The sequence below is a fragment of the Lonchura striata genome, chromosome 6 (genome assembly GCF_050655825.1).
Source record: "Lonchura striata isolate lonStrDom1 chromosome 6, ASM5065582v1, whole genome shotgun sequence".
Taxonomy (NCBI): domain Eukaryota; kingdom Metazoa; phylum Chordata; class Aves; order Passeriformes; family Estrildidae; genus Lonchura; species Lonchura striata.
This window is the reverse complement of record NC_140708.1, coordinates 16,267,095-16,288,676: the sequence shown is the minus strand read 5'-3', so window position 1 is coordinate 16,288,676 and position 21,582 is coordinate 16,267,095. Positions and strand designations below refer to the sequence as shown.

At 37.9% G+C, this 21,582-nt stretch overlaps 2 protein-coding genes across 10 annotated transcripts; one reads left to right on the top strand and one right to left on the bottom strand.

Annotated features, from left to right (window-relative positions):
* Positions 1-642: 642 nt before the first annotated feature.
* DYDC1 (DPY30 domain containing 1) lies at positions 643-19,156 on the bottom strand. 9 transcript variants are annotated; one of them, XM_021526655.4, is made up of 6 exons: positions 19,010-19,156; positions 16,141-16,293; positions 15,911-16,021; positions 14,501-14,581; positions 13,560-13,646; positions 643-12,579 (listed from the first exon to the last, which is right to left on the bottom strand). In XM_021526655.4, exons 2-6 carry the CDS (start codon positions 16,285-16,287, stop codon positions 12,505-12,507), a joined length of 501 nt encoding a protein of 166 aa, XP_021382330.2. In that variant the 5' UTR covers positions 16,288-16,293; positions 19,010-19,156; the 3' UTR covers positions 643-12,504. The 9 variants fall into 9 exon arrangements, with proteins under 9 accessions (XP_021382330.2, XP_085439488.1, XP_085439485.1 ...); XM_085583362.1 differs by having other exon boundaries at positions 16,141-16,296; positions 19,010-19,124; XM_085583359.1 differs by lacking the exon at positions 19,010-19,156 and adding an exon at positions 17,241-17,354.
* On the top strand, positions 18,532-21,464 carry EXOSC3 (exosome component 3). Its single transcript, XM_021526653.3, has 4 exons — positions 18,532-18,817; positions 18,905-19,054; positions 19,598-19,749; positions 21,167-21,464. Exons 1-4 carry the CDS (start codon positions 18,551-18,553, stop codon positions 21,366-21,368), a joined length of 771 nt encoding a protein of 256 aa, XP_021382328.1. The 5' UTR covers positions 18,532-18,550; the 3' UTR covers positions 21,369-21,464.
* The last annotated feature ends 118 nt before the right edge of the window (positions 21,465-21,582 follow it).

Here is a 21,582-nt window from a genome sequence, read left to right as displayed (position 1 = left end):
TTTTTCTTTCCCTTGGTTTTCAATGCCTCTTACAGAGAGAAAGTGTAGTTTGGGAATCAGCATTCATGGTTTTAAGGTAACACTTCAGGACAATGCAAGGCATTCACACAATTCTCTAATCATGTGTAAAAATAAAAAAAACACAAGCCCTCAAAATGCTGAAGATCACAAGTATTGGCATACATGAGAAATGAGTTTGCAGGACCATTGCTTATTTTGCTTTCACAGTTCTTTTTGTACTTGCTTCTGTCTAGTTAAATGCATTGGTCCCTTGTGACCTTTGGAGGCTCACCCTTTATTAAAAAGCCTCTCTGCTACCAGAAATGTTGCCCAGCTGCATTTCACATTAATTTGTATAAAACCTCCAATCTGAGCTTCTTCCAGCTGTGCTTTTACTATCAAAAGCAGTACATTTGCTTTATGGCCATGAAGCACCTCAGCATGTTCTCTTCTAGGACATCTATGGCAAATGCTAAAGCATTGTAGGATTATGTAATGTTTCATTTGGCTTCTCTTCCCAGACAATTTGATTTTTTAAATGTTTGTAAAAAGGTAAGATAGTGCTTTACCATCATGTCTTTTTGGCCTAGGACTCCTGTCTATGAAAAAAAACCAGCAAAACATGACACTAAGAGAATGATATCAGCATTTTTCCTTATTCCATTTTATTAATAATGACTCATCACTCAATGTAACAGGATTCCAAATTTTCTATTAACTTCATTGCCTTACTCACCTTGACTGAGCCCAAATAAAGTTTCTCTGTAAATCTCTTTATAATTCATGTATTGCCCATCATTGTATTTTCTTTTGACCATGTTCTATGATCTTTACTCAGAAGATACCTACTGATAAAATCTTCCAAATCAGTATGACTACTGTGCTTTGAAATGAGACTAAAGAGAGGAAAAAAACTGATGTAAAAACAACACAGCTCCTCTGTATTTCTCTATGTCTCTATTTCTCATTATAGACATTGTCTATAATGTCAATTAAAACCACTGTTTCAACTGGACTAACAATGTAAGTCATTTTACTGACTTTAAGAGTCTTCATATTTGGCACCATCCTATAGTTTTGCTGCTTTTACTCACAGCAGTTCTGCAAGACCACGCCTCTTCTAGCTCATATAACAAAGTCTGACAAGAAGGCAGAGATTTATCACAGCCTTGGGAAAGCCCTGGAAATCAGTGAACAAGATTTAACAGACAGAAACTTTTATGGTGCTGATTCTCTAGAAAGATGACTGATAAATTGTCTTCACCCTAGACCTCTCATGCTCATCAGATTATTTTACTTGCTCATTTTCTCCTCTTCTACATTTATTTGCCTTTCTCCTGTTCCCTCATTTTGTCTTGCTTATATCCATTTAGTTAAAACACATTTTCTCTTTCTTCTTTTTTTCTCCTTTAACTTGTGCATTTCCATCGCCCTTCTTGTCACTACTGATATCCCATTCAAGTTATAAACCACTGAAAATGGAGCCTACATGGGTGAATGATATCTGTAGAAGTGAGAAACAAGTTTGAGCTAATAAATTACAGATAAACACTAGGACAGCAGAGGCAAAGAAGAAAGCTTAGGCATCCTTACTTCAGCTGCAGAAGAATCAAATTTTCCTGGCAAGCAGTGCAGGCTCCTTCACTCCTGTGGTTTCACCACCATAGTAACTTTTTGGTGACTTCTTTTGAGTGAGGACTGTATCAAGAACTTGGAAGAACTCTGCATTACTAGAATCATTTATGGGAAGACCATTTCTTAGGCTGTGCAATTTCTCTTATCACAGCTTTCAAATGTTCAGGATACTTGATATGTAGACATCACATACTTTTTACTACAGTAACTTAAAATTACAATTCCACTACATTAAAGAACCAAAACATGTTTAGGTGTAGCAATATACAGGAATACTTCATGGATACAAATAACATGTAGGAAAGTGTTTTCCTAAATGCTTCTGTTTTGTTGTCTTACCTTTATCTTTAAATATGACTTTACCAAGTTAACTGTTTAACATGCTAATACTTTAGACTTCTTACTTGGCTATTTTATTCTCACTTCATGCAAGGAATTTACTCCTAATTAATGCCCGTGGAAACAGTTTTTCAGGTGCTTATAAAAACAATTTTAATACTAGTTTCATTTTTGTTGTTTACTATTAGTAGTTTATATTATACAAGTAATGTGTTTTCAAGGAGTTACTGTGGTCCATCTTTTTTTTTTTTTTTTTTTTTTCTATTAGAAATGAGCAATAAATTTTTCAAGCCTGATGAGAATATCCTCTAGGGCTCTGGCTGGTTGGTGAAAAGCCTTGACTTAGCCTATACATTTTGGTAAGGGGGAGGTAGTGTTTTGGTTTACTTTTAGAGTTAACGTAAGGAAAGTTTTTTAAGATGTATTTATTTCCTTTGCATGAAGAATGACAAACCTGCTCAAAGCAATAGAGTTTGAACATGGGGAATTCAAAACTCACTTCCCACCTGCTTCAAAACTCTTGCCTCTATCTGGTATTATCTGAAAATGAGAGTGGCTCAAGGCCTCTCAAATGTGCAGGTGTACATTTCACTGGCCTGTAAACATTCAGGGTAAAAGAAATACAGCAGAGCAGAAAAAAAAAGGTTGCGATTGTAGAAGAAAAGAAGCTAGTGTGTGTCCTGAGATGGGTGTCTGTCACCCAGCATTTATTCTTTCATCTCACCTTTCACCTTCTCCAGACTGGCCTATGGGACCTCCTGCACATGACCATGAGCAATTCAGCTCTTCATTCTGGAGGGCTTTTATGACTTTTTGAGTAAATACCAATTCCAGTCAGAGCAATTTCTTGGTGTGCATTCTGTGTAACTCACTCCACAGTAACTTCAGGTTCAGAGAGGTCCTTCATTGCATCTCCCAACTGCCATGCCTGCCATTTCCTAAGAAGTGTTTCCAGGTTCTTCCATTACCAATATGAGAGAAAATAATTAATTTTGCTTCCCTCCCCTATGCTTCTCCTTTTTGCATCTGTTTAACCTCAAATTCTCTATTCTAATGCCTCACTGAATCACAATGTTTAAAGCTGGACAGTCTTCTCCAGCCTTCTGCTCAAAGCAGGACCAATTTGAACAGGTTGTTCATAGCCATGTTAAAAAGTAGTATGTGCCAAGCCTTTATACATTAAGTGGCAACTTTTAGTCTCTTAGGAAATAATTAAAGTTACACTGGGGCTAAATTGGGCTTTCATTAAAATATATCTTGGTGTTAATTTCACTGGGAGCATTATTTGCTTAATATTAGCAGAAATGAAAACAAATTATTTTCTATTTATTCACCTAATAAAAGTACTAGCAGTTTATGTCTCAATCCCAAGATGAAAATAAATTTAAAAGTTTTTCCTAATCATTTTTCATAAATAACCCTTGATGTACCAGAAATGGTACAAAAATAGCTAGATTAGTTAAAGTTTTCCATTTGCTGATTGGTTACTATTGCCAGCATTAAACCATACTGGTATATAATTAATTCTGCCTTTAGTCATTGGCAGTTTTCCTGTTTAAGTTATAAGCTCTGTAGAGCAATGCACAAGCTTTTGTTTGTGCTACATGCTTATGTGAAGGCCTATTACAACAGAATCACAAGTTCTTTGTATCCTTCACAAACAATGAGACGGTGGAAGGGAAAAAATAGAGCCCTGTTCCATACCTACCTCACACAATTAAAAGTTTCAGTTTGCAAATGTAGCAGTGTACAACATACATATTTAGCATTTTACTCATAAGCCACCATAGTAAATTTAGTAAATTAACCCATTCATTGTTAAAATTATGCCTTAGGTATGGAAAAAGCCTTAGTTAGAAATAATCTCCCTTAAACCTGACAAAAAGCTATCTATATATTTTACTGGATATATTTTCCAGCTGCAATGATCAGTTGGTTTGTCTAGGAATGACTGTCATGTGACATGTAACAAAGCACAACCCATAACTTCAATTGCACAGGGTGTGATCACACATGAGATCCACAGGCAGCCACAGTTTCTTTCTGTGGGAGTAGTTAGAGCTCTTTGCTGTGAATGACAGGTCTGATCACCTGTCCAGACTAAACCCCATTACAGCCATAGATCTGTATCTCAATTTGGCTTCCAGCAGCTTGGGCTCTGTACGATCTTCTGCTTTCCTGTGTCTTGTGACATTATCAGTGCAAACCATTAGGATTTCCTCAGTACCTTAGGAAAGAGACTGATGCATTTAAACAGCTATTACCCAAGAGTTTTTGCCGCAGTGTTTCATAGATGTTTACAGTACAGGTGGTCTTTGGACTTTGAAACAAATATTGACTTTAGTACATGAAGTCAGGTTTCAGAAAGCTATCTGTAAGAACAGTTGTGGAATTTGTTAATTCTGGCTTCCTGACAAGGATCATTGGGTTAAATTCAGACACATTTAACTTTTTTGAGATACAATGCCGGAACATGCTTCTCCTTCATCTGGTAAAAAACTGTAGTTACTTCTCTGGACCAAAACCCTCTACAAGTCTTCCCTATGTGTACTCTATGTGAAACATACACTACACATAGGGAAGTAGTTTATGTTTCCTACAATACTACTGTATGTTTTCCTATTCTTCAATGCTTACAACAAAAATATTTACATACTTGAACTGCTTGATACAGGCAAACATCTATTCAAACTCAGTACTAATCTAGTAAATTATGTATAGCATAATTTTAAATGCATTTTGCATGACTGAAAATAACTACACAATGCTGTGAACTCAAGAATTAGGCTTGTATGGCTATCAGGAGAAAAAGATACTGCACCCATCCAACATGCATTTTAGCCATGATTCCTATCCGTGGTTATTCACAGCCTTTTAGAAATCCTCCCACTGTCACTGCCACAGAGCTCAAATGCTCTACTAGTGCTGTGAGGTCTGCAGGAAACTCTTAACTAAATCAACTGATTGGTGATATCTTTCAGAAATCCTCCAACCTAACCTTGTTACTACAGCTGATCCAGACTGGGAAGGTTGCCACTTAAGTAGCAATTTCACATATTTCACCTGGGCAAATATATTAGCAACCAGAAAAGATTATTATCTTTTTATCTGTGTCTGAAAGATTTCACTGCAGTTAGTCATTCAGCAGCTTCAGATAAGCAGGTCTGAACTAAAACACAGCCAAAAAATATTATTAGATATTTGTCTAAACTGGGGATATTAAGTAATGCATGAAGGGTATGTAGGATCACCTTACAAAAGTATATAAACAGTACTATACAAAAAATTCATACAGTAACCACATCAATATTTCTAGATTCCTGTTAACAGAATATGGAATGGAAAATGGATGTCACCAAGGGAACATAGTTGCCTTCTCAGAGATTCATTATGATACTCTTCTTTTTTTTTTCCTTCCAAGTCCTTTACCCTGAAACAAATTTTAAAAAGCTCAAGAATTATGTGTTACAATCTTGCTTTGACCCTTAGCAACAAGAACACTCGTAGCAATAAGAAATATCAGTACCTGGAATGTTATGTCTTACCTGTTGTACTAAAATATGAAAAATTATTCAAATGAACAAAAAAAAAAAAGCCCCAAAAAACCTCCTGAATATTATCAGTGTTTGCAATGTGAATTAAGACTATAAACTTCAGAATTTTATTCTTCAAGTTTAAGATCAATAACCTTTTCATTTTTGCAGTGGAAAGTATTCAAGTTATGCACAAATCTCAGTACTCTAGAAAATAAACCAGCAAAACTAGATCATCTCAAGGAAGAAGACAGTTTTAGTACTTTAAGTTGAAACTGAAGACTGCAGCTCTACTAGGCAGGGAAAGAGAAGGACAAGCCTATTCTCATTACCATCTTAAACCCTACCCTGCATAGGTATACAAGCTACTCACATTGGTAACAGCTCATAGCTAAACATGTGGAAGAGTTGATCTTAGGGTGTATCTCTCTCTTTTTCTCCTTCAATATTTTCTTACCCCTTGATTCTTCTTTTTTTCACTCTTCCAGGTTTTCCTACTAATAAATTTAAGGAGCACCTAAACTTCCTACATTCATACCAATCACTGATTCAATTTCTATGCAGAAGATTCTTTCCTGTTTCTTGACAGGAGGTTGACAGCTTATAGGTTTCCTGCTGCTGTTTCTTTTTCATGTCCACAATCTGTGTTACTTGTAATTAAACACCAGTGTTGCCTTTGGCCTCTCAACAGTTTGGTAAGTCAGCCAGAAAACAGAGATCAGAGCAGACCTGCCACAATCAAAACCTATCAACTACTCCTATTGACTCTGAGAAGAAAAACATTTGACTCACACAAATTAGAAGGTTTAGCCAGTAAAGTAAAGTAAAGACTCTCATTTTCTGCTTTTGAAAACTGGTATTGGAAATCAGCACCTAGCATAAGCCAACTCCTGTTAGGCATCCTCTTTTCTGTGTTTTTAGAAATCTTGGCTAATGAGAAAACTAATGGCAATTTTTTAGGGCAGCTTATTGTTAAATTCTTCCCAATTGCTACCAATGGCTGAGAATCCCAAGAACAACAGTCAGAAGTTTTGGGTAATCAGTTCTGGTTTGTTCCTTCTCCCCCTCTGGAGTACCATAAAAAATGTCACTGGGATTTGTAAGTCTTTAGAGGCAAGGTCAGCAAGGTTATTCAATGTGTATTTATTTTTAAGACACATACAGATATTCCCACGCAGTTGGCATGGGTGTTTTACTAGGACTCGAGTTGGATTCCTGCCAGCAAATTCAGTAAGCACAGAACTGATCTCCTTAGAAACTAAAATCTGAAATTCATTTCCAGATTTTGAGCTCACAAATATGTGAACCTATTCAAAGCTGCAGATTTCATTTTTATGGTGCTTATAACAATGAACTACCATAAGCAACTTTTTTTTTTTAGTTAAAACTAGGAATTTACTTATCCTACTAAACAAAGCAAAATTTAGAGAAGTCAATGGCCCTTCCTCTAAAGGTTAGATGGTCCTTTGATTTAAAGAAGTATGGAAAAGAATATTCATGTATTGATGCCAGCTGCATGAGCTCACCACACACAAAAGTGGTAACTTTCTTGTAGTCATAGAGTAGTAAAAGAGTTGTAGCTGCTGGAGAGACTTTTGAAGAAACTGCACTAAAATAAAGAAGCCTGTCTTTACTCTGTCAAGACACAAGCCAATACAATACAAATATATAGGTCTGGCTGTATTTCCTGATTTTTTTGTGCCTACACAGCTTGGGCAAATTCATAGACAGATTCAAACACTAACCATGCTGAGTTTCCAAGTGATAGCTAAAAAAAAAAAAAACCTAGAAAAGTCACATAAGAAGGTTAAGGGGAAAACATGCCACAGTTAACAGCAACCTACATGTGAGCAGTGGCAAAACCATTTATCCTACAGATACTAAGAGGCAGATGCCTATAAGCACAAACTTTTGAGATAAGAGAATAGTGTTTCAGTATACTGCTTTAGTATATCATCAGTGGTAGCTTTTATAGAGTTAATACTTCCTACCAATAAATCCTACTCAATAGTTTTAAAATACAAGCAAATACAATAACAACCCAAGTTCAAGTGAGAAACAAAATATTGGTGCATTTTTTTCTATAGGCTCCACTTCAATACATATGCCCACAGAAAAAATGTTGCAGAACAGCTGTCTCAGAACTCCACCACAGTCCCAGCCCCAGACATTTTCAGCTGTCAGAGCCTAAGGGTAACTTTTCAGTGCAGCCTGGCTTACAATGAAACAAACAGATCCTGTTTCCAGGGTTACAATTATCAGCTAAATAAATAGAATTTTTTAAACTTATCTACTAAACACATCAGTGGCAAAACCGCAATTGCTTACGATAATGAACCAAATATAGGCGTGTCTGTGTGCAGCCAGTCATTTCTGCAAGAAAGTACATCCAAGAGGTGGAGTAGAAATTAGGCAGAGTGATTGGAGAAGCCTAGCACACTCCCAGGAATGTGACTTGAAACAGAGCAAAAGAGAGCTGAAGTGCCCCTCTGCTCTCCAACCCTCCCCACAATTAGCTCTTTTTATTTCTGTGGTATATGCCTTGCATACAGTTTGAGGCAATAAAATCTCTCCTGTTTTAATATTAAGTACAGTAAAAGTTTAATAGCTAGGAGAGGGCTTCTCAGGGGCACAACTCCGTATTAGTTGAGAGCTCAATCCTCTTATGATTTCAACCACAACTTTTTCAGCAATTTCGATGAGACCAAGACTGAGATCCTTGGAATGCATCTTCACTGCGCCAAAAAAGGGTTTGCCTTGATTTTTTTTGAAACAAAATAACAACAATCAGCTCTATAATGGAGCTGAAAATATGACTCATCAGTTCATTAAGAAAAACAGACTAACCAAAATACTGATCAAGTTCAAACATACATCTACCTCCTACACCAGGAGCAGCCAATTTCTTTATCTGGCATCTTCTAATCTTCTAGACAACATCTGAACTATGAAGGAACCGCTGAATAAAATAATTTGCTGAACTCAAACACCGGTTGGTTCTTGCATGAAACCAAATTCTGATCTAAGTTAATGCTGACTTTGGTTAATGATAATGATTCTGTGATATACAAATTATCAGGGAAGACCTGAAGTTGCATAATATATCTGAGAACTCTCAAATTCTGAGAATGAGTCTTCTATTTTAACTTCTTAAAAATCTGCTACACTGTGACAGCTCAAAAAAAAGGGCACCTTCCCCTACCTGGCCCTTCTTCCATTACTATTAGCCCAATACCTGTACAAATGCTTGTAATAGTGAAGCTTCTTCCATTGTATGAATTATAACAAATACACAAGTATAAAACACAATGACTGCATGAAGGTTTATAATGGCAGTGCCAGAAAAAATAAACAAAAGTAATAAAACCAAGCAAACAAACTCCTCCACAAGAAAACCCAAACAAAAACTCCAAAAATTCAACAACTCAAAAATAAAACTTTAAAAGCAAACAAGTATACTGGTAAGATATTTTTAAAAGCACATAAGTTCTTATCAGCAAGTAACAGGCTTAGACTCTCATTTCTAGCTGTAGTCAATAGACAACACTGCTCTTTTTCTAACCTAAGTACAGGAAATTCTTCAAAGAAGTTAAGCAATTAATAGCTGACTTCAAATATAAGTAAGCTGTATTAGCAAAGTTCACAGAAATTCAACATTTAATCCAGACTAAATCATATGGCTCCCATTACCATTAGCAAATTACTGTATAAAACTTTTGCTTACAAAAAGATAAGTTAGCTCCTTTAGATTATGAAGGAAAACCATTCAGCATGAAAGGGACTGCAAGCTTAATAAAACCTATTCTATTAAAAGGTAAAATGTGCTTGCTGCATAACATATTTCTCCATGCAAGAGAAGGTTCTCACACTGCAGAGCTGTTTTCACCTCTTTGAGCAGACTGATAGTTAATCTGAATAATTTTGTCCTATTCTGGGCTTCATATCTGTTTTCATCCTTGTGCTTCAGTATTGCTGGAATGAGAACAGCTGTGAATGGGCATGTTACTATCAGCATGTTTTCTGGAGGATCTGGACATGGTCTGGTCACAGCCTAAACAAGACTGGTCTTACTCTGAAGAAAGGAAAAATGACAATTTCATACATCTTCTGTCAGTATTTAGAACCTTATTTTCAGTAACATTTTTCATAATCTGTCTTATGAATTCTATCTTCTTTCCATAAAAATTTATTCAAAGGGCGTCTAAGCTGCAGATGAAGTTGCATTTTGCAATTGTTTTTTTCTCTTTCCAATGTACAATTTTACATTTTATGCAGAGGTTAAATTGTGTTAACACTTCTGAAATCACATCATGTGTAGCAGCTAAGAGTCATCTGTCCTCCTCCAGGCTCTAGCTTGCTATACTCCAAAGAAGGTGAAAATTCAGAAAGAGAAAGCAAAACTTATTTTAAGCTGCTTTAATTTCCCTCCAGGTTTAGACACCCAAGGAAAAGTCATCTTTGTTGTGAATGCATTTTTAAGTAACTTACAGGCAGGTTTGCACCTCAAGAATGCACTGAGCCAATAACTGTTTACCTCTTGTCCTGTATCAAAGATAAGAATTCCTATAAAGCTTTAGAAGGGGAATAATGCACCAGGTCTTGCACAGCAGATCCTGAAAAAAATGGGTATCCCTATAAAAAACATTTTAACAACAAACATTTTCTGTAGCTAACAAAGAAACAGGTAAATTGGAATCTATTTTATTTTGACCCTTGCTTAGTAATTTTCTGATAAAAGTTTCCATCCAAAACTTCCTGCCTTGAAATAAAGTGAGGAATATGGACTGCAGCATCACAAAGAAAAAGTCATAGTTAAAAATAAGCTGAAACAGAATGACCAACAGGAGTTTAGTTTTCATGGGCTGCAATTGACAGAGCTCCCAGTGTGCTTATTTAGGATGCACTCTAGTGGACACACATATAATGAAATCAAACAAAGATACAAACAGTATGAAACAGTAAAAAAAATGAACATGTCATTAGAATTAATTTTTAGCATGTTTTAAAATAGTGTCTTACATTTTGAAGGCTGTATGAAGGTTGAAATTTGCATGGTCAACGTGACTGGACATTAAAGGTAAATGGACATGAGTTACCAATTTTTGAAGTGTTAATTTAAGTATTAAGAATCAGTTATACATATTGATTTAAAAGATAAACTCCATCTGTTTATCCATTTACTCTATCCCTTTGAGATTAGCACAAGAGGTTGCTGTGCATGAAGTGTGAACAGGTGTAATTAGAACTGTGATATCACAGTGTGTCCTTAAATTACTCTACTGTAACTGTTACTAACAAATATAATTGTAAACTGTGTCAAAATCTGTTTACTGGAACATTAACCACAAGGGTGTATTCATACCACAGGAAAGGTTTTGACTATCACAGAAACTGCAAACCAATCAGAATTGTAGATAGCAAAGCCTGACCACTTAGACACAAAAAATAGTTCCACTTTTCATTACTCCAACAGTTACATAAACATTTCTAAGTATTTATATCTGGTAAATGACATTTTCCTCTTTTGACTTTAAGGATGCTCATGTAAGACATCGCTATTAACAGTATTCAAAAAGCAGTGTAGCAATAAGATGGGCACAAGATTTTTTAATAGAGGTATTTTATCTTTAAGGGAAAAATAATACATTAATATATAAAAATCAATAGTGCTCATGTTTTTAAAATTTTCTAAGATTATTCTTAGTCTGATCTACGTGATCAAAACAAGTTATTCAGAGCAGGCAAACAATTATTATGTGATTGACCTTTGTCTGTTATAGGTGTATAGTTATTTTTAATAGTTTGCCAATGATAGCAAAACCCTTAGACTCAGCAATACTATTAAAAAACGAAATGAAATTATCAGAAAAATCTTTCATACCAACACTGAAGAATGCAGTGAATGCATTAACTATGCACAGATTTTGTAATGAAAGATATTTTCATTGCACAGCATTGGCCACAATCAGCTAACCTGTAGTAGAAGACAGGGATGCAAAGGCACATTTTATTGAAGAACAGCAGGATTTCTTAATGCTGGTGTTTTTTCCATTTATAATGAAGGGACAGAACATTCTGGACAACCTACACCAAGATACCAGTAAGTACAAAAATCTGTTCTTGTAAAAATGCTATCTTTAAGGATTAGAAAACTTATTTTTATAGATAACCATGGATCAAGCTAAATATTTTTCTGAATTTTTAGAAGGGAAGTTTTGGAAATAATAATGGTATTTAGTAGAGAACACATTTAATTTATTGATTTATAAATTCAAGAAAAATGCAGAAAAGTCTTAAGAACTTGACTAATCAAGTTCTTTTTCAGCTTACCTAGCACTATGCAACACCAAGAAAAGGTTCTAATAATAAATATATTTATCCAATAATAAAGCCTAGAGCAAACATATCATGTTACAAAGATCATCTAATGACTTCTATGAGACAAGATCTTCTAGTATATACTGAGTCAGAGTTAAATTTACCTCTTTCAAATATATTTCGGAAATCTGATTGGATCTTTGCATCAAGTTTGATGTCCAGAATACTCTCTCCATCTTTTAATCTGCAGAGCATTCCCTTTTTCTGTCAGAAACCATTCAAATTATTGGAAAATAATTTTCAGTAATATTTTATTATTTGAATACTGATTCAGATTATCATATTGCAGTATCTATCTTCAAATTATATTGACATTTTAGTTATATTTTTATTTATTATAGTTACTTCAGTATGCAATAAGCAGAAAATATATTTACTGCTTTCACTTCAGCTGCAGTTTTCTTCCTGCAAGTCAGCCATGCTAGCTACTTTATGCTTTAAGAATAAAAATTAAGAAGCAGTGTCAGAAATAACAGACTTTATACAAACACCTCAAAAACATACACCAGAGAAACAGTTACATATATCAGTTATATTTATAAAATACATAAATCAAGATACTACACTTCAGGATACCAAGTAAGGAGTAGAAAATATATTTACTGCTCTCAGGTCAGTTCTAACTTTCTTCTTCTTCTTCTTCTTCTTCTTCTTCTTCTTCTTCTTCTACTACTGTTGGAAGATCTGTTTGACTCTGGAAAACAACAACAAAAATATTCTACCACTTACCAGCATTCACTGAACTTTGTAAAAAGGAAAATAGAAAAAAAACTGCCCATGACAGACAAGTTGGTACTTTTCAGTATAATCATGTATTCTTCCATTCAATACAGTGAATACAATGAATGCCATCACCAGACTTCTACTATAAAATCCAGCAAATTTGGATGATGCATTGTGATTTTGAGGGCAGAATCAATAGCACATACCTATATGTCTTATTTTATCAATCTGTTCTTAATTTGTAGCAAACAAATAACTGTAAAACCTGAAATAACATCCCCAAAAGCCACTGTAATCTAACACATTCAGACATGAAGACTTGGCACATGTAGGAAGCAGCAGGTACTTAAGACTCATTTTCACTTCGAGTTTTGCAATTTTCTTATTAAAGAGCCCATAAAATAATGCCCAAAGCCTCAAGAATTTTTTAAAATATGTAATTATTGAAAATTATAAAAACTGGGGCTATATGAGATCTTGCATACACACCTGATTTACCTCAGTGGAAAAAACAACTGAGAAAAGTTGACCCCAAGAACAGCCGTAAGTATTTTCATAAATCTATTGAGAGAACACTTGTAAACAGGCTGCTATTAAAACAACTCTAAGTATGAAGCATATTAATATAACAAAATAAATTCTGAGCAAGAATTACACTACTGATACCAGAAATTAAGTGATTTCATACATAACTGTTCACACAGCAAAGAAAGGCTGCTTCCTCTAAGTATATTCATGCTTTAGTCAGTAACATATCTGAATACAAAATGTTGTTTTAAATCTTGAGGATTTAGTCAGCTAACACCACAGATTCTTCTAGAATGGCCTAACTCCTACCAGAAAGCAGCTATGGGCTGTTTAGCAGCTTTGGACAAAATACTACCCCTTAAACAGTTTTAACCTTTTGATCTGTGAGAATCAATCATTTATAATCTCTTTCTACACACTTACGGGTTCACTCTCATCTGGCTCCTCAGCTTTGGGTGAAGTAGGTGTTCCAGATCTATCTGTTCCTTCAGCTATTGTGTCTTCATTTTCCTGTGGTAATGAAAACCAGTTTTCAATTAAAATGTCCCATGTCATGAAATCACATTTCTGGTGTGTTAAAATGACATTATGTATTAATGTAAAGAGAACACTTTAGATAAGTTCTATACAAATTTAGTAGTACAGGAACATGGTCTTGGTATGCTTAACCCTGTTTTTTGTTTTTTTTTAATTAAAAGCAATTTAAGATTTTCACATATTCATCTTTTCTGTCACTTTCATATACTCATCTTCCTACAGTTGTGTTTTGCCAGTATTTTAACAGCTTTCTAAAAACTTAGGTTCCTAAAATACTGTGCTCTGCAGAGTTTTTAAAGCTTTATGGAGATAAGCATGCCAATTATCCATGTATGTTTTTACTGAAGCAGCATTAAAAGACCATAAGTGTATACACACTCTTCTGTTGGTACAAATTCCCATACACCACTAAGAAATCAGAATCCAGATGCATTGCAATTTCAAACCACAGCTCTTTTTCCAGGTATAGTAAATGGATTTTGTGCTAACCCCCTGTAAAATATTACTGTGTTGGTACTTAAATTAGACATTCTTATTTTAAAAAACTTTCAATACCATCAAGAAATGTGGAAGCATCAGGTAAGCTGACCTTATACTGGATTTTTGCAGTAAATTTATGTTCTGTTGTGACCAAAATTCAAGTATAAAACTCAGACTGCTGAAGCCACGTTAAGACATTTCCCCCATCTACCTACACTCCTGTTTCTTTATTTATGTGTTAGTTCAACACCCATGGGTTCTGCTTTGTGTTTTGTATTTGATGTCTGCTTCTGGAAAAATGACTGATAAATGGTATTTTCAAACCACCAAGTAAGCATTGGTCAAACCTCTTGATCTTCCTGCTGCAACTGCATTTCAGCTTCTTTTTTCTGTGCTTCCAACTCTGCAAGTTCTTTCTCCAATTGAGCCTGCAATCAGTTTAAGAAAGGACAAATTATAAAGGAAACAAGCCCCACATTTATCTTTTTCACCTCATTGTTTACAAAGTATTTAATATTGAAATAAAAAAGTAAACATAAAACATAACTGCTATGTTATGTAAATAATAAAGTCCTTTCAGTATCATCTGTTTTGACATTTTCAAAGGTTTGAGACTCTTATGGATAAAGAGGCTTTACTACCAAGAGGAAGATAAAGCAGTTAAGTGAAGTTAGTGTACACACTTCAGATCCTGTCTCATTACACAAGCTCTTTATCAATCTGTATTAGTTATCTCCTATCCTTTGGATTAAGCTCTTTGATACTTTGTGTAGCACCTAGCACAGATGGATGAATCAATATAGAATCAAATCTATAGAAATATTTGGCAAGCAATGTCATTAGCATTAATCATGTCCATCAGCAACCTTTAGTACTTACAACTGGAAATATCTAACAGGAAGTGTTTATTAATTGTGAACATAAATCCTATCACATCCAAACTTCAGAAACTGCATAATCTAAGTATTTACATTCAACAACCTTAGCAAATACTGTTTGCTCTTGCATTCTGTGAGTAGTTACAATTATGGTCATAATTTTCTATTCCTTTATGGTACATAAAAGCAAAATTTACCTCAATATTTGACTACAGCCAAAACTGAGTTAGGTTAAAAAAAAAATTTATTTAATGTGAGTATAATTCTCAGTGAATTATCTCTGGACACAATCTCTTTATTTTCATTTACTATTTTATATCACTCATGAAACCCTTAAGCACATTACTCTTAGTTTGTAAATTACTAAAGGCCAAATTTTAAAACTGCAAACGAAATAAAATGAATGCATCTTACACTAGAGCTGGGCATAATGTGATCAGCATAAATTTAAAATTAAGCTTTTGATTTTAACATTATGAAAGTCATCCATACAAGAAAACCAGTCAGGTCACACCAACATCACTATGTCAACACTGAGTTCATATGATTCCTTTACAAAGAATGGCTAAAAACACAGATATTGTATTTACTTCTGATACTGTAAGCCCAAACAGTATTTTCAGTTACTTCTCACGTAACTCCTAAATTGGCTGCCTTTTAACTTAACAGCCATCATTTTTTAATAACATTTTACTCCATAGTATGTAACTTTTCCTACCCATGTGCTGACTAATAATTTTAGTTAATCAGAAAAGTGAGATTAAAACACTTGCTTTATGCCACCTTTATCAAAATCATTATATAGCTATTAGAAGTATACAAAGAGCTCCAAGATGCCACAGCACCATATGCTGCTTGGAGTTATCTATTATTAATAACCTGACGTTGTTCTTCAAGTTTCCGCTGCTCTTCTTCCTGGATTTTTAACCTTTCAAGTTCTGCTAGGGCTGCCTCCCGTTCTTGCTCTATCTCAGCTCTCTCCAGCATTCTCTATTTCAGATGTAACACAGAATCAATTAAACATAAAAATGAAAGATATATTAAATAGCATCAACTATATTGTAGCAATCTTTTTTTTTTTTTTTTTTTTTTGCCTAAGTTAGATCTACCTTTTTTTCTTCATCTAAGTTTCTTCTGTAATTGTAAATCCAGTGTGCAAGATACTCTATTGGATCTGCTGGCCGATGCTCTACAACCTCTGCCAGTCCCTTCTTCAAACAATTTCCCAGGCATTGCTTCAGATACTGAGACTCCATCCAAATCTACTGACAATAAACAGACAGACATTAGACATCAATGTTAGAATTAAGTTAGGGGCTCTAAGAACTCTTGCTTCAGGTGCCAAACACTGATTATGACAATACTTTTTACTAAGCCTTCAATTTATACAAGAAAGTTATTTAGCAGTAATTTAGCTCTTAAAGGCGCCAGTGACAGCTCAGTTATAACAATCACTGCAGAAAAAAAAAATGCTTAAACCCCACCTTATTGTTTGGACATGTATAATTCATAAAGTACTTGGAAACACACTGCTAATTCTAGGGCTGCATGATAACAAAAAACAAAAAAACAAACAAACAAAAAAAAACTAAACCAAACCAAAACAAAACAGAAAAACCAACATTGAAAAGCACAACAGGACATTAAAAACTTCTATGCAGAGAACAGGCAACTAACTCTGAGGACAATTAAGGGTAATTTTAGTTTGAACTGTCAAAGCTATCTTTAAGAGATGTGTGCAAGGCGAGGGCCTGAACGCTCTACAGTTACGAAAGGCACAGATCTCTGCACACACTCCACCAGCCCAGTCTAAGTACACAGGAGCCGTCCTTTGCTGCCAAGGGGGCTGAAAACGTGCCAGGGCAGAGAGCCCAGGCAATGAATTGACACAGTGACTACAGCCCATCCTCCGCGTTCACGGGGGCTCCAGGTGGCCTTAGTGTGCCCACCCTCGTAACCCGGAGCCGCCGCCCACGCCCCCTGTGCGGGCTCCTCAGCCCTGCGCCCGGGGCGCGGAGCCCGTTACCCGCCTCCCTCACACTCCGCCAGTCCCCGGCAGCCGGTGCTGCCTGCTCCGCTCTGCTGTAGCCGCTCGCCTTCCCTCGGACAGCAGCTCCCGGAGCCCCGGGGCTGCAGCCCCCGGCCCGGCCCGGCCCCGCTCCTGCCGCCCGGCCCGGCCCGGCCCGGCCCGGCCCCGCTCCGCTCCTACCAGCGCGCGGGGTTGCTCCGCAACAGCGGCGGCAGCGCAGCGGCCCCAGCGCCGCCCGCAGGAGCGGACGGAGGGGTGAAGGGCCTGGCCGGAAAGGTCCCCGAGGGCACAAAACCGGGAGGAGAGGCCGAGACCTCAGAGGGTTTTGTGGCCCTTGAGAGAGACTTGAAAAGAATGGAGTTGAATGAGCAGAGAAGAAACTGAAATTCAGCTATGGCAAATGCAGGGTATTGCACGTGGGGAGGAATAATCCCAAGTGCTGGGGGTAATCTGCTGGGGAGCAGCTCTGTGGAGGAGGATCTGATGGACAACAAGGTCTTGCAGCAGTGCCCTTGTTGCCAAGAAGGCCAATGGTACCCCCGGGTGCATTAGGAAAAGCACTGCTAGCATGTCAAGGGAAGTGAATCTGCCCGTCTGCTGAAGTTCTGCCTGGAGTGCTGTGTCCAGTTCTGGGCTCCGCAGGGACAGAGAGACATGAAGATCTGGAGTGGGTCCAGCAGAGAGCTATGAAGATCATTAAGAGACTTGGGCATCTCTTATAAGGAAAGAGAGAGCTGAGCCTGCTCAGCCTTGAGAAGAGATGCTTGATAGAGGACCTTATTAATATGTATAAATATCTAAAGGGGAGGTGCCAAGCTCTGCTTCGTGGTGCCAACCACTAGGACACCAAGGAATGGGCAGAAACTGATGCATAGGAAGCTCCATTTAAACAGGAGGCAGAACTTTACTTTGTGCAGGTGACCACACACTGGAACGGATTGCCCAGAGAGGTTGTGGACTCTATCTAGAGATATTGAAAACTGTCTAGATGCAGTTCTGTGCAACGTGCTCTAGGATGACCCTGCTTAAAGCAGGGAGGATGGGCCAGATGACCCATTGTGATCCTTTCCAACTGTTTTAATACCATCTGTCTGTGAGCAGTTTCCCTTCACAACTGATGTGATCTTTTCTGCTCCCTGCCAAACTCATCGGCTGACGGTCACCTCATATTTACCAGCTGTTTGTTTTGCTGTCAACTTCTAATCGGGTATTCAAAACCCTTGTAACTGCAGCTGGAAGAATTAGCTCCGTGTGTTTATTAATTCCGACGCGTAAGTGCGGAATGAACATCACCTTGGCCGCCCCCCGGCAGAACTGGAAGGCGGGCTGCTTCCCGCAGGAAAGGCAGGCGGCTGGCGGAGGCGCCGTGAGCGGCGCGGGGCCGGCTGCAGCTCGGGGACCGGCCGGGCGGTGTCGCTGGCGCGCCGCGGCCGCTCCGCGCAGGGCGCGGGGCGCAGGGCGCAGCCGCCGCCCCGGCCCGAGGCGCGGCCATGGCGGCGGAGCGCGGCGCGCCGGCCGAGGCGCTGGTGGGGCAGGTGGTGCTGCCCGGGGACCTGCTGCTGCTGCCCGCGCACTACGACGAGGACGCGGAGGGCGAGCGGCTGCGGCTGAGCGCGGGCACGGCGCCGCAGGGGCGGCTGCTGTGCGGGCCGGGGCTGCGGCGCAGCGGGGCCGGGCTGCTGGTGACCAAGTGCGGGCTGCTGCGGCACCGGCCCGCGGGCGGCGGCGCCTTCTGGGTGGACTCGCAGCAGAAGCGGGTAGGGTCCGTGTGTCTGTGCGTGTGTCTGTGTGTCTGTGTGTTAGCCCGCGCTCCCCTGACCCTCTGTCCCCCTCGCCCGCTGCAGTACGTGCCGGTGAAGGGCGACCACGTCATCGGGATCGTGACGGCCAAAGCGGGGGACGTGTTCCGGCTGGACGTGGGCGGCAGCGAGCCCGCGTCCCTGTCCTACCTGGCCTTCGAAGGTGCCACGAAGAGGAACAGGCCGAACGTGCAGGTGGGTGCCCTGCTTCGCTGCCGGTGACGCTTCAGCTGCGTCCTTTGGTGGCGCCTGTGTCGCGTTCCAGTGGCTTTTCTTAGGGGAAGTTAGGGGAGGTCTGGTTCTAATGGTTTCGCCTTGGTCCTCCTCGGAGCGTTTTGCACCACTGGCCGCGGCCTCTCTGGGGTTTTTTAGGACCGTAACTAGCGTGGTTTGTTCTCTCTCAGCTGGCTGGGTGCTTCACTCTCATGTGTTGGTTTGCCAGGAGCAGATGCAGTTCATAGGGTGCCTCCAAAAGGGCGCTCCGATGTTAGGGTTTTAAAACGTGATGCTGGTAGAAAATATTAGTTGTGTGGGTTCTTTTAACAGCGCTGTTATGAATGGTTGTGTTGCACATGCATGCCATAGTTTCTGCACTCCCATGAAATGCCATTACCAGAATGTAAAAGGTAAAACTGTAAAGAAAAACAAAATCGGTGTGATATTTTTTATTGTTGTCCTGCTAAATGATTATAAGAGATAAAATCCTGTACTTTTGTTCTTTGACACTGTTTTGTTTAGGTGGGAGATCTTATTTATGGTCAGTTTGTTGTAGCAAATAAAGACATGGAACCAGAGATGGTGTGTATAGACAGCAGTGGAAAATCAAGTGGCATGGGAATAATTGGACAAGACGGCTTCCTCTTTAAAGTTTCCTTAGGTCTAATAAGAAAGTAAGTACTGAAAATGTAATTAGTCACTCTCACGTATAAGATTACCACAGCTGTTTCTTCTGAGTAGTGTGGGCAGTTTGGTAAATCAGACTGTGTGATTCTTGTAGTGCGTTGAAACCAGATTTACTGAATAGAGTATGGATTGATCTAGAAGAAAAGTTTATTTTTTTCTTTTAAGAGACTTAGAAGCTCTTTTGTATGGTGTTACATCACCTGTTTAAAAATAGTGATGCGGATGCCAAGGCAGTATGGAAAATAAAAGTAGTGTCTTGGGGTAGTCAAACATTCAGGATAGTGTTTCAGCTATGTACATATTACCTTGGAGTTTAAAACTTGGCAATGCTTATTGTCCTTTTTCTGTTTCGTGGGGGTAATAGAGGGTGTATGTTTGGCTGAGAGCTGATTAAAGGGATCTTTGCACATCAGTACACATTATTTTCTGACTTCCAAATAAAAATAAATAGCATTGAAATACAGATTTTAAAAATGTTGGATTTTAGTTTAAGGCTGACACATAAATCCAGGAACTGTTTCATAAGCTTTTAAATGTATTGTGAACTTTGGAGTTGCTTATGCTGATGTAAATACATGACTTTTTTTTTTGTGACTGTTAAAGTATACCAGATTACATGGATAAACAATAGTCAAAATTTGTTTTTGCTCTTTGGGTGGAGTTTTTTGTTTGTTTTGTCATTCTTTGGATAAGCAATCTGGCACTGCAGAGCAGCTTTTTCATACCTGGCATTGTCTGATTTATATGTCCTATTAGAAGTCAGCATGAACTGATACAAAAGCTTCTTGCAGCCATTCTGTTTTCCAAATTTTGTCTGTATACAAGTAAAAAAAATAACAGCATATTACAAGTAAACTGCTAAATACTGGTATGCTTTTATTTTTTGTGAATACTTGTCTAATCTTGATTTAATTCTAGACGTATTACAGTATTTAGTATGTTGTCATCTAATAAAAATGAAGTAGGCTATTTATTGCTGTTAATACTGTTTCCTGAAATAGAAGGGAAGTCCTGTTTTGAAAGACACCTCTGGGGTGTCAAATAAATAGCACATCAAAAATGTCATTTGGTCAAATTGTGTACTTTTAGATTTATTAGCTCATAGAATTGTTGTAAAAGTATCAATTAACTTTAAACTTATCAGGGATTGCTTCTGAATCTAATGACAAAAGTAAATTTATAATGGCTTTATTTTTTTAGGTGCATGCATTTTATATGCCAGGAGCCTTGAAAATTTGATACTGTATTGCTATGTTGGATGTATATACAACTTTATAATCTTTCACAGTGTTTCTTAAATGGCTCCCATAATAGCAGTACTGCTGGAGCTACTGGTCAATAATACTGTGGTCTCTGTAAGCATGATCACTCCTTCCTCTGACTTTTTTTTTGTCTTGTTCACAGGCTCTTGGCTCCCAAATGTGAAATAATTCAAGAGTTGTCACAATTGTACCCATTTGAGCTGGTGCTGGGAATGAATGGAAGAATATGGGTAAAAGCTAAAACAGTGCAACAGACTTTAATTATAGTAAATATTTTGGAAGCCTGTGAGTATATGACTGCACAACAGAGAAAACAAGCGCTTGCCAAACTGTCAGGGAACTGATAAGAGAAAACCTTGAGGATTGTTTGTGATGACTGTAGGGTGTTTTGGTTATTTTTGTATTCAGATTTATATATTAAAAGCCTTTTTTTAAATGAAGTACTCGATTTTGGTTGGTCTTCATTTCCCTTCTTTATCCACTCAGCTTGATTCTGTGTTGTTTAAGGAGTTTGTTTTGACTCGCGTTTGTGGTTATCAAGCCCTGTTTATGTTCATG

What these genes read in the sequence shown, in the direction of transcription:
- EXOSC3 (XM_021526653.3), top strand. Translation starts at nt 18,551, where the DNA reads ATGGCGGCGGAGCGCGGCGCGCCGGCCGAGGCGCTGGTGGGGCAGGTG. An exon ending in TGGACTCGCAGCAGAAGCGG is followed by an intron (nt 18,818 to 18,904) that starts GTAGGGTCCGTG and finishes CGCCCGCTGCAG; the next exon opens with TACGTGCCGGTGAAGGGCGA. An exon ending in TCCTTAGGTCTAATAAGAAA is followed by an intron (nt 19,750 to 21,166) that starts GTAAGTACTGAA and finishes TCTTGTTCACAG; the next exon opens with GCTCTTGGCTCCCAAATGTG.
- DYDC1 (XM_021526655.4), bottom strand. Translation starts at nt 16,287, where the DNA reads ATGGAGTCTCAGTATCTGAAGCAATGCCTGGGAAATTGTTTGAAGAAG. An exon ending in ACTTAGATGAAGAAAAAAAG is followed by an intron (nt 16,022 to 16,140) that starts GTAGATCTAACT and finishes CATCTGAAATAG; the next exon opens with AGAATGCTGGAGAGAGCTGA. An exon ending in AGCCAGATGAGAGTGAACCC is followed by an intron (nt 12,580 to 13,559) that starts GTAAGTGTGTAG and finishes GTTGTTTTCCAG; the next exon opens with AGTCAAACAGATCTTCCAAC.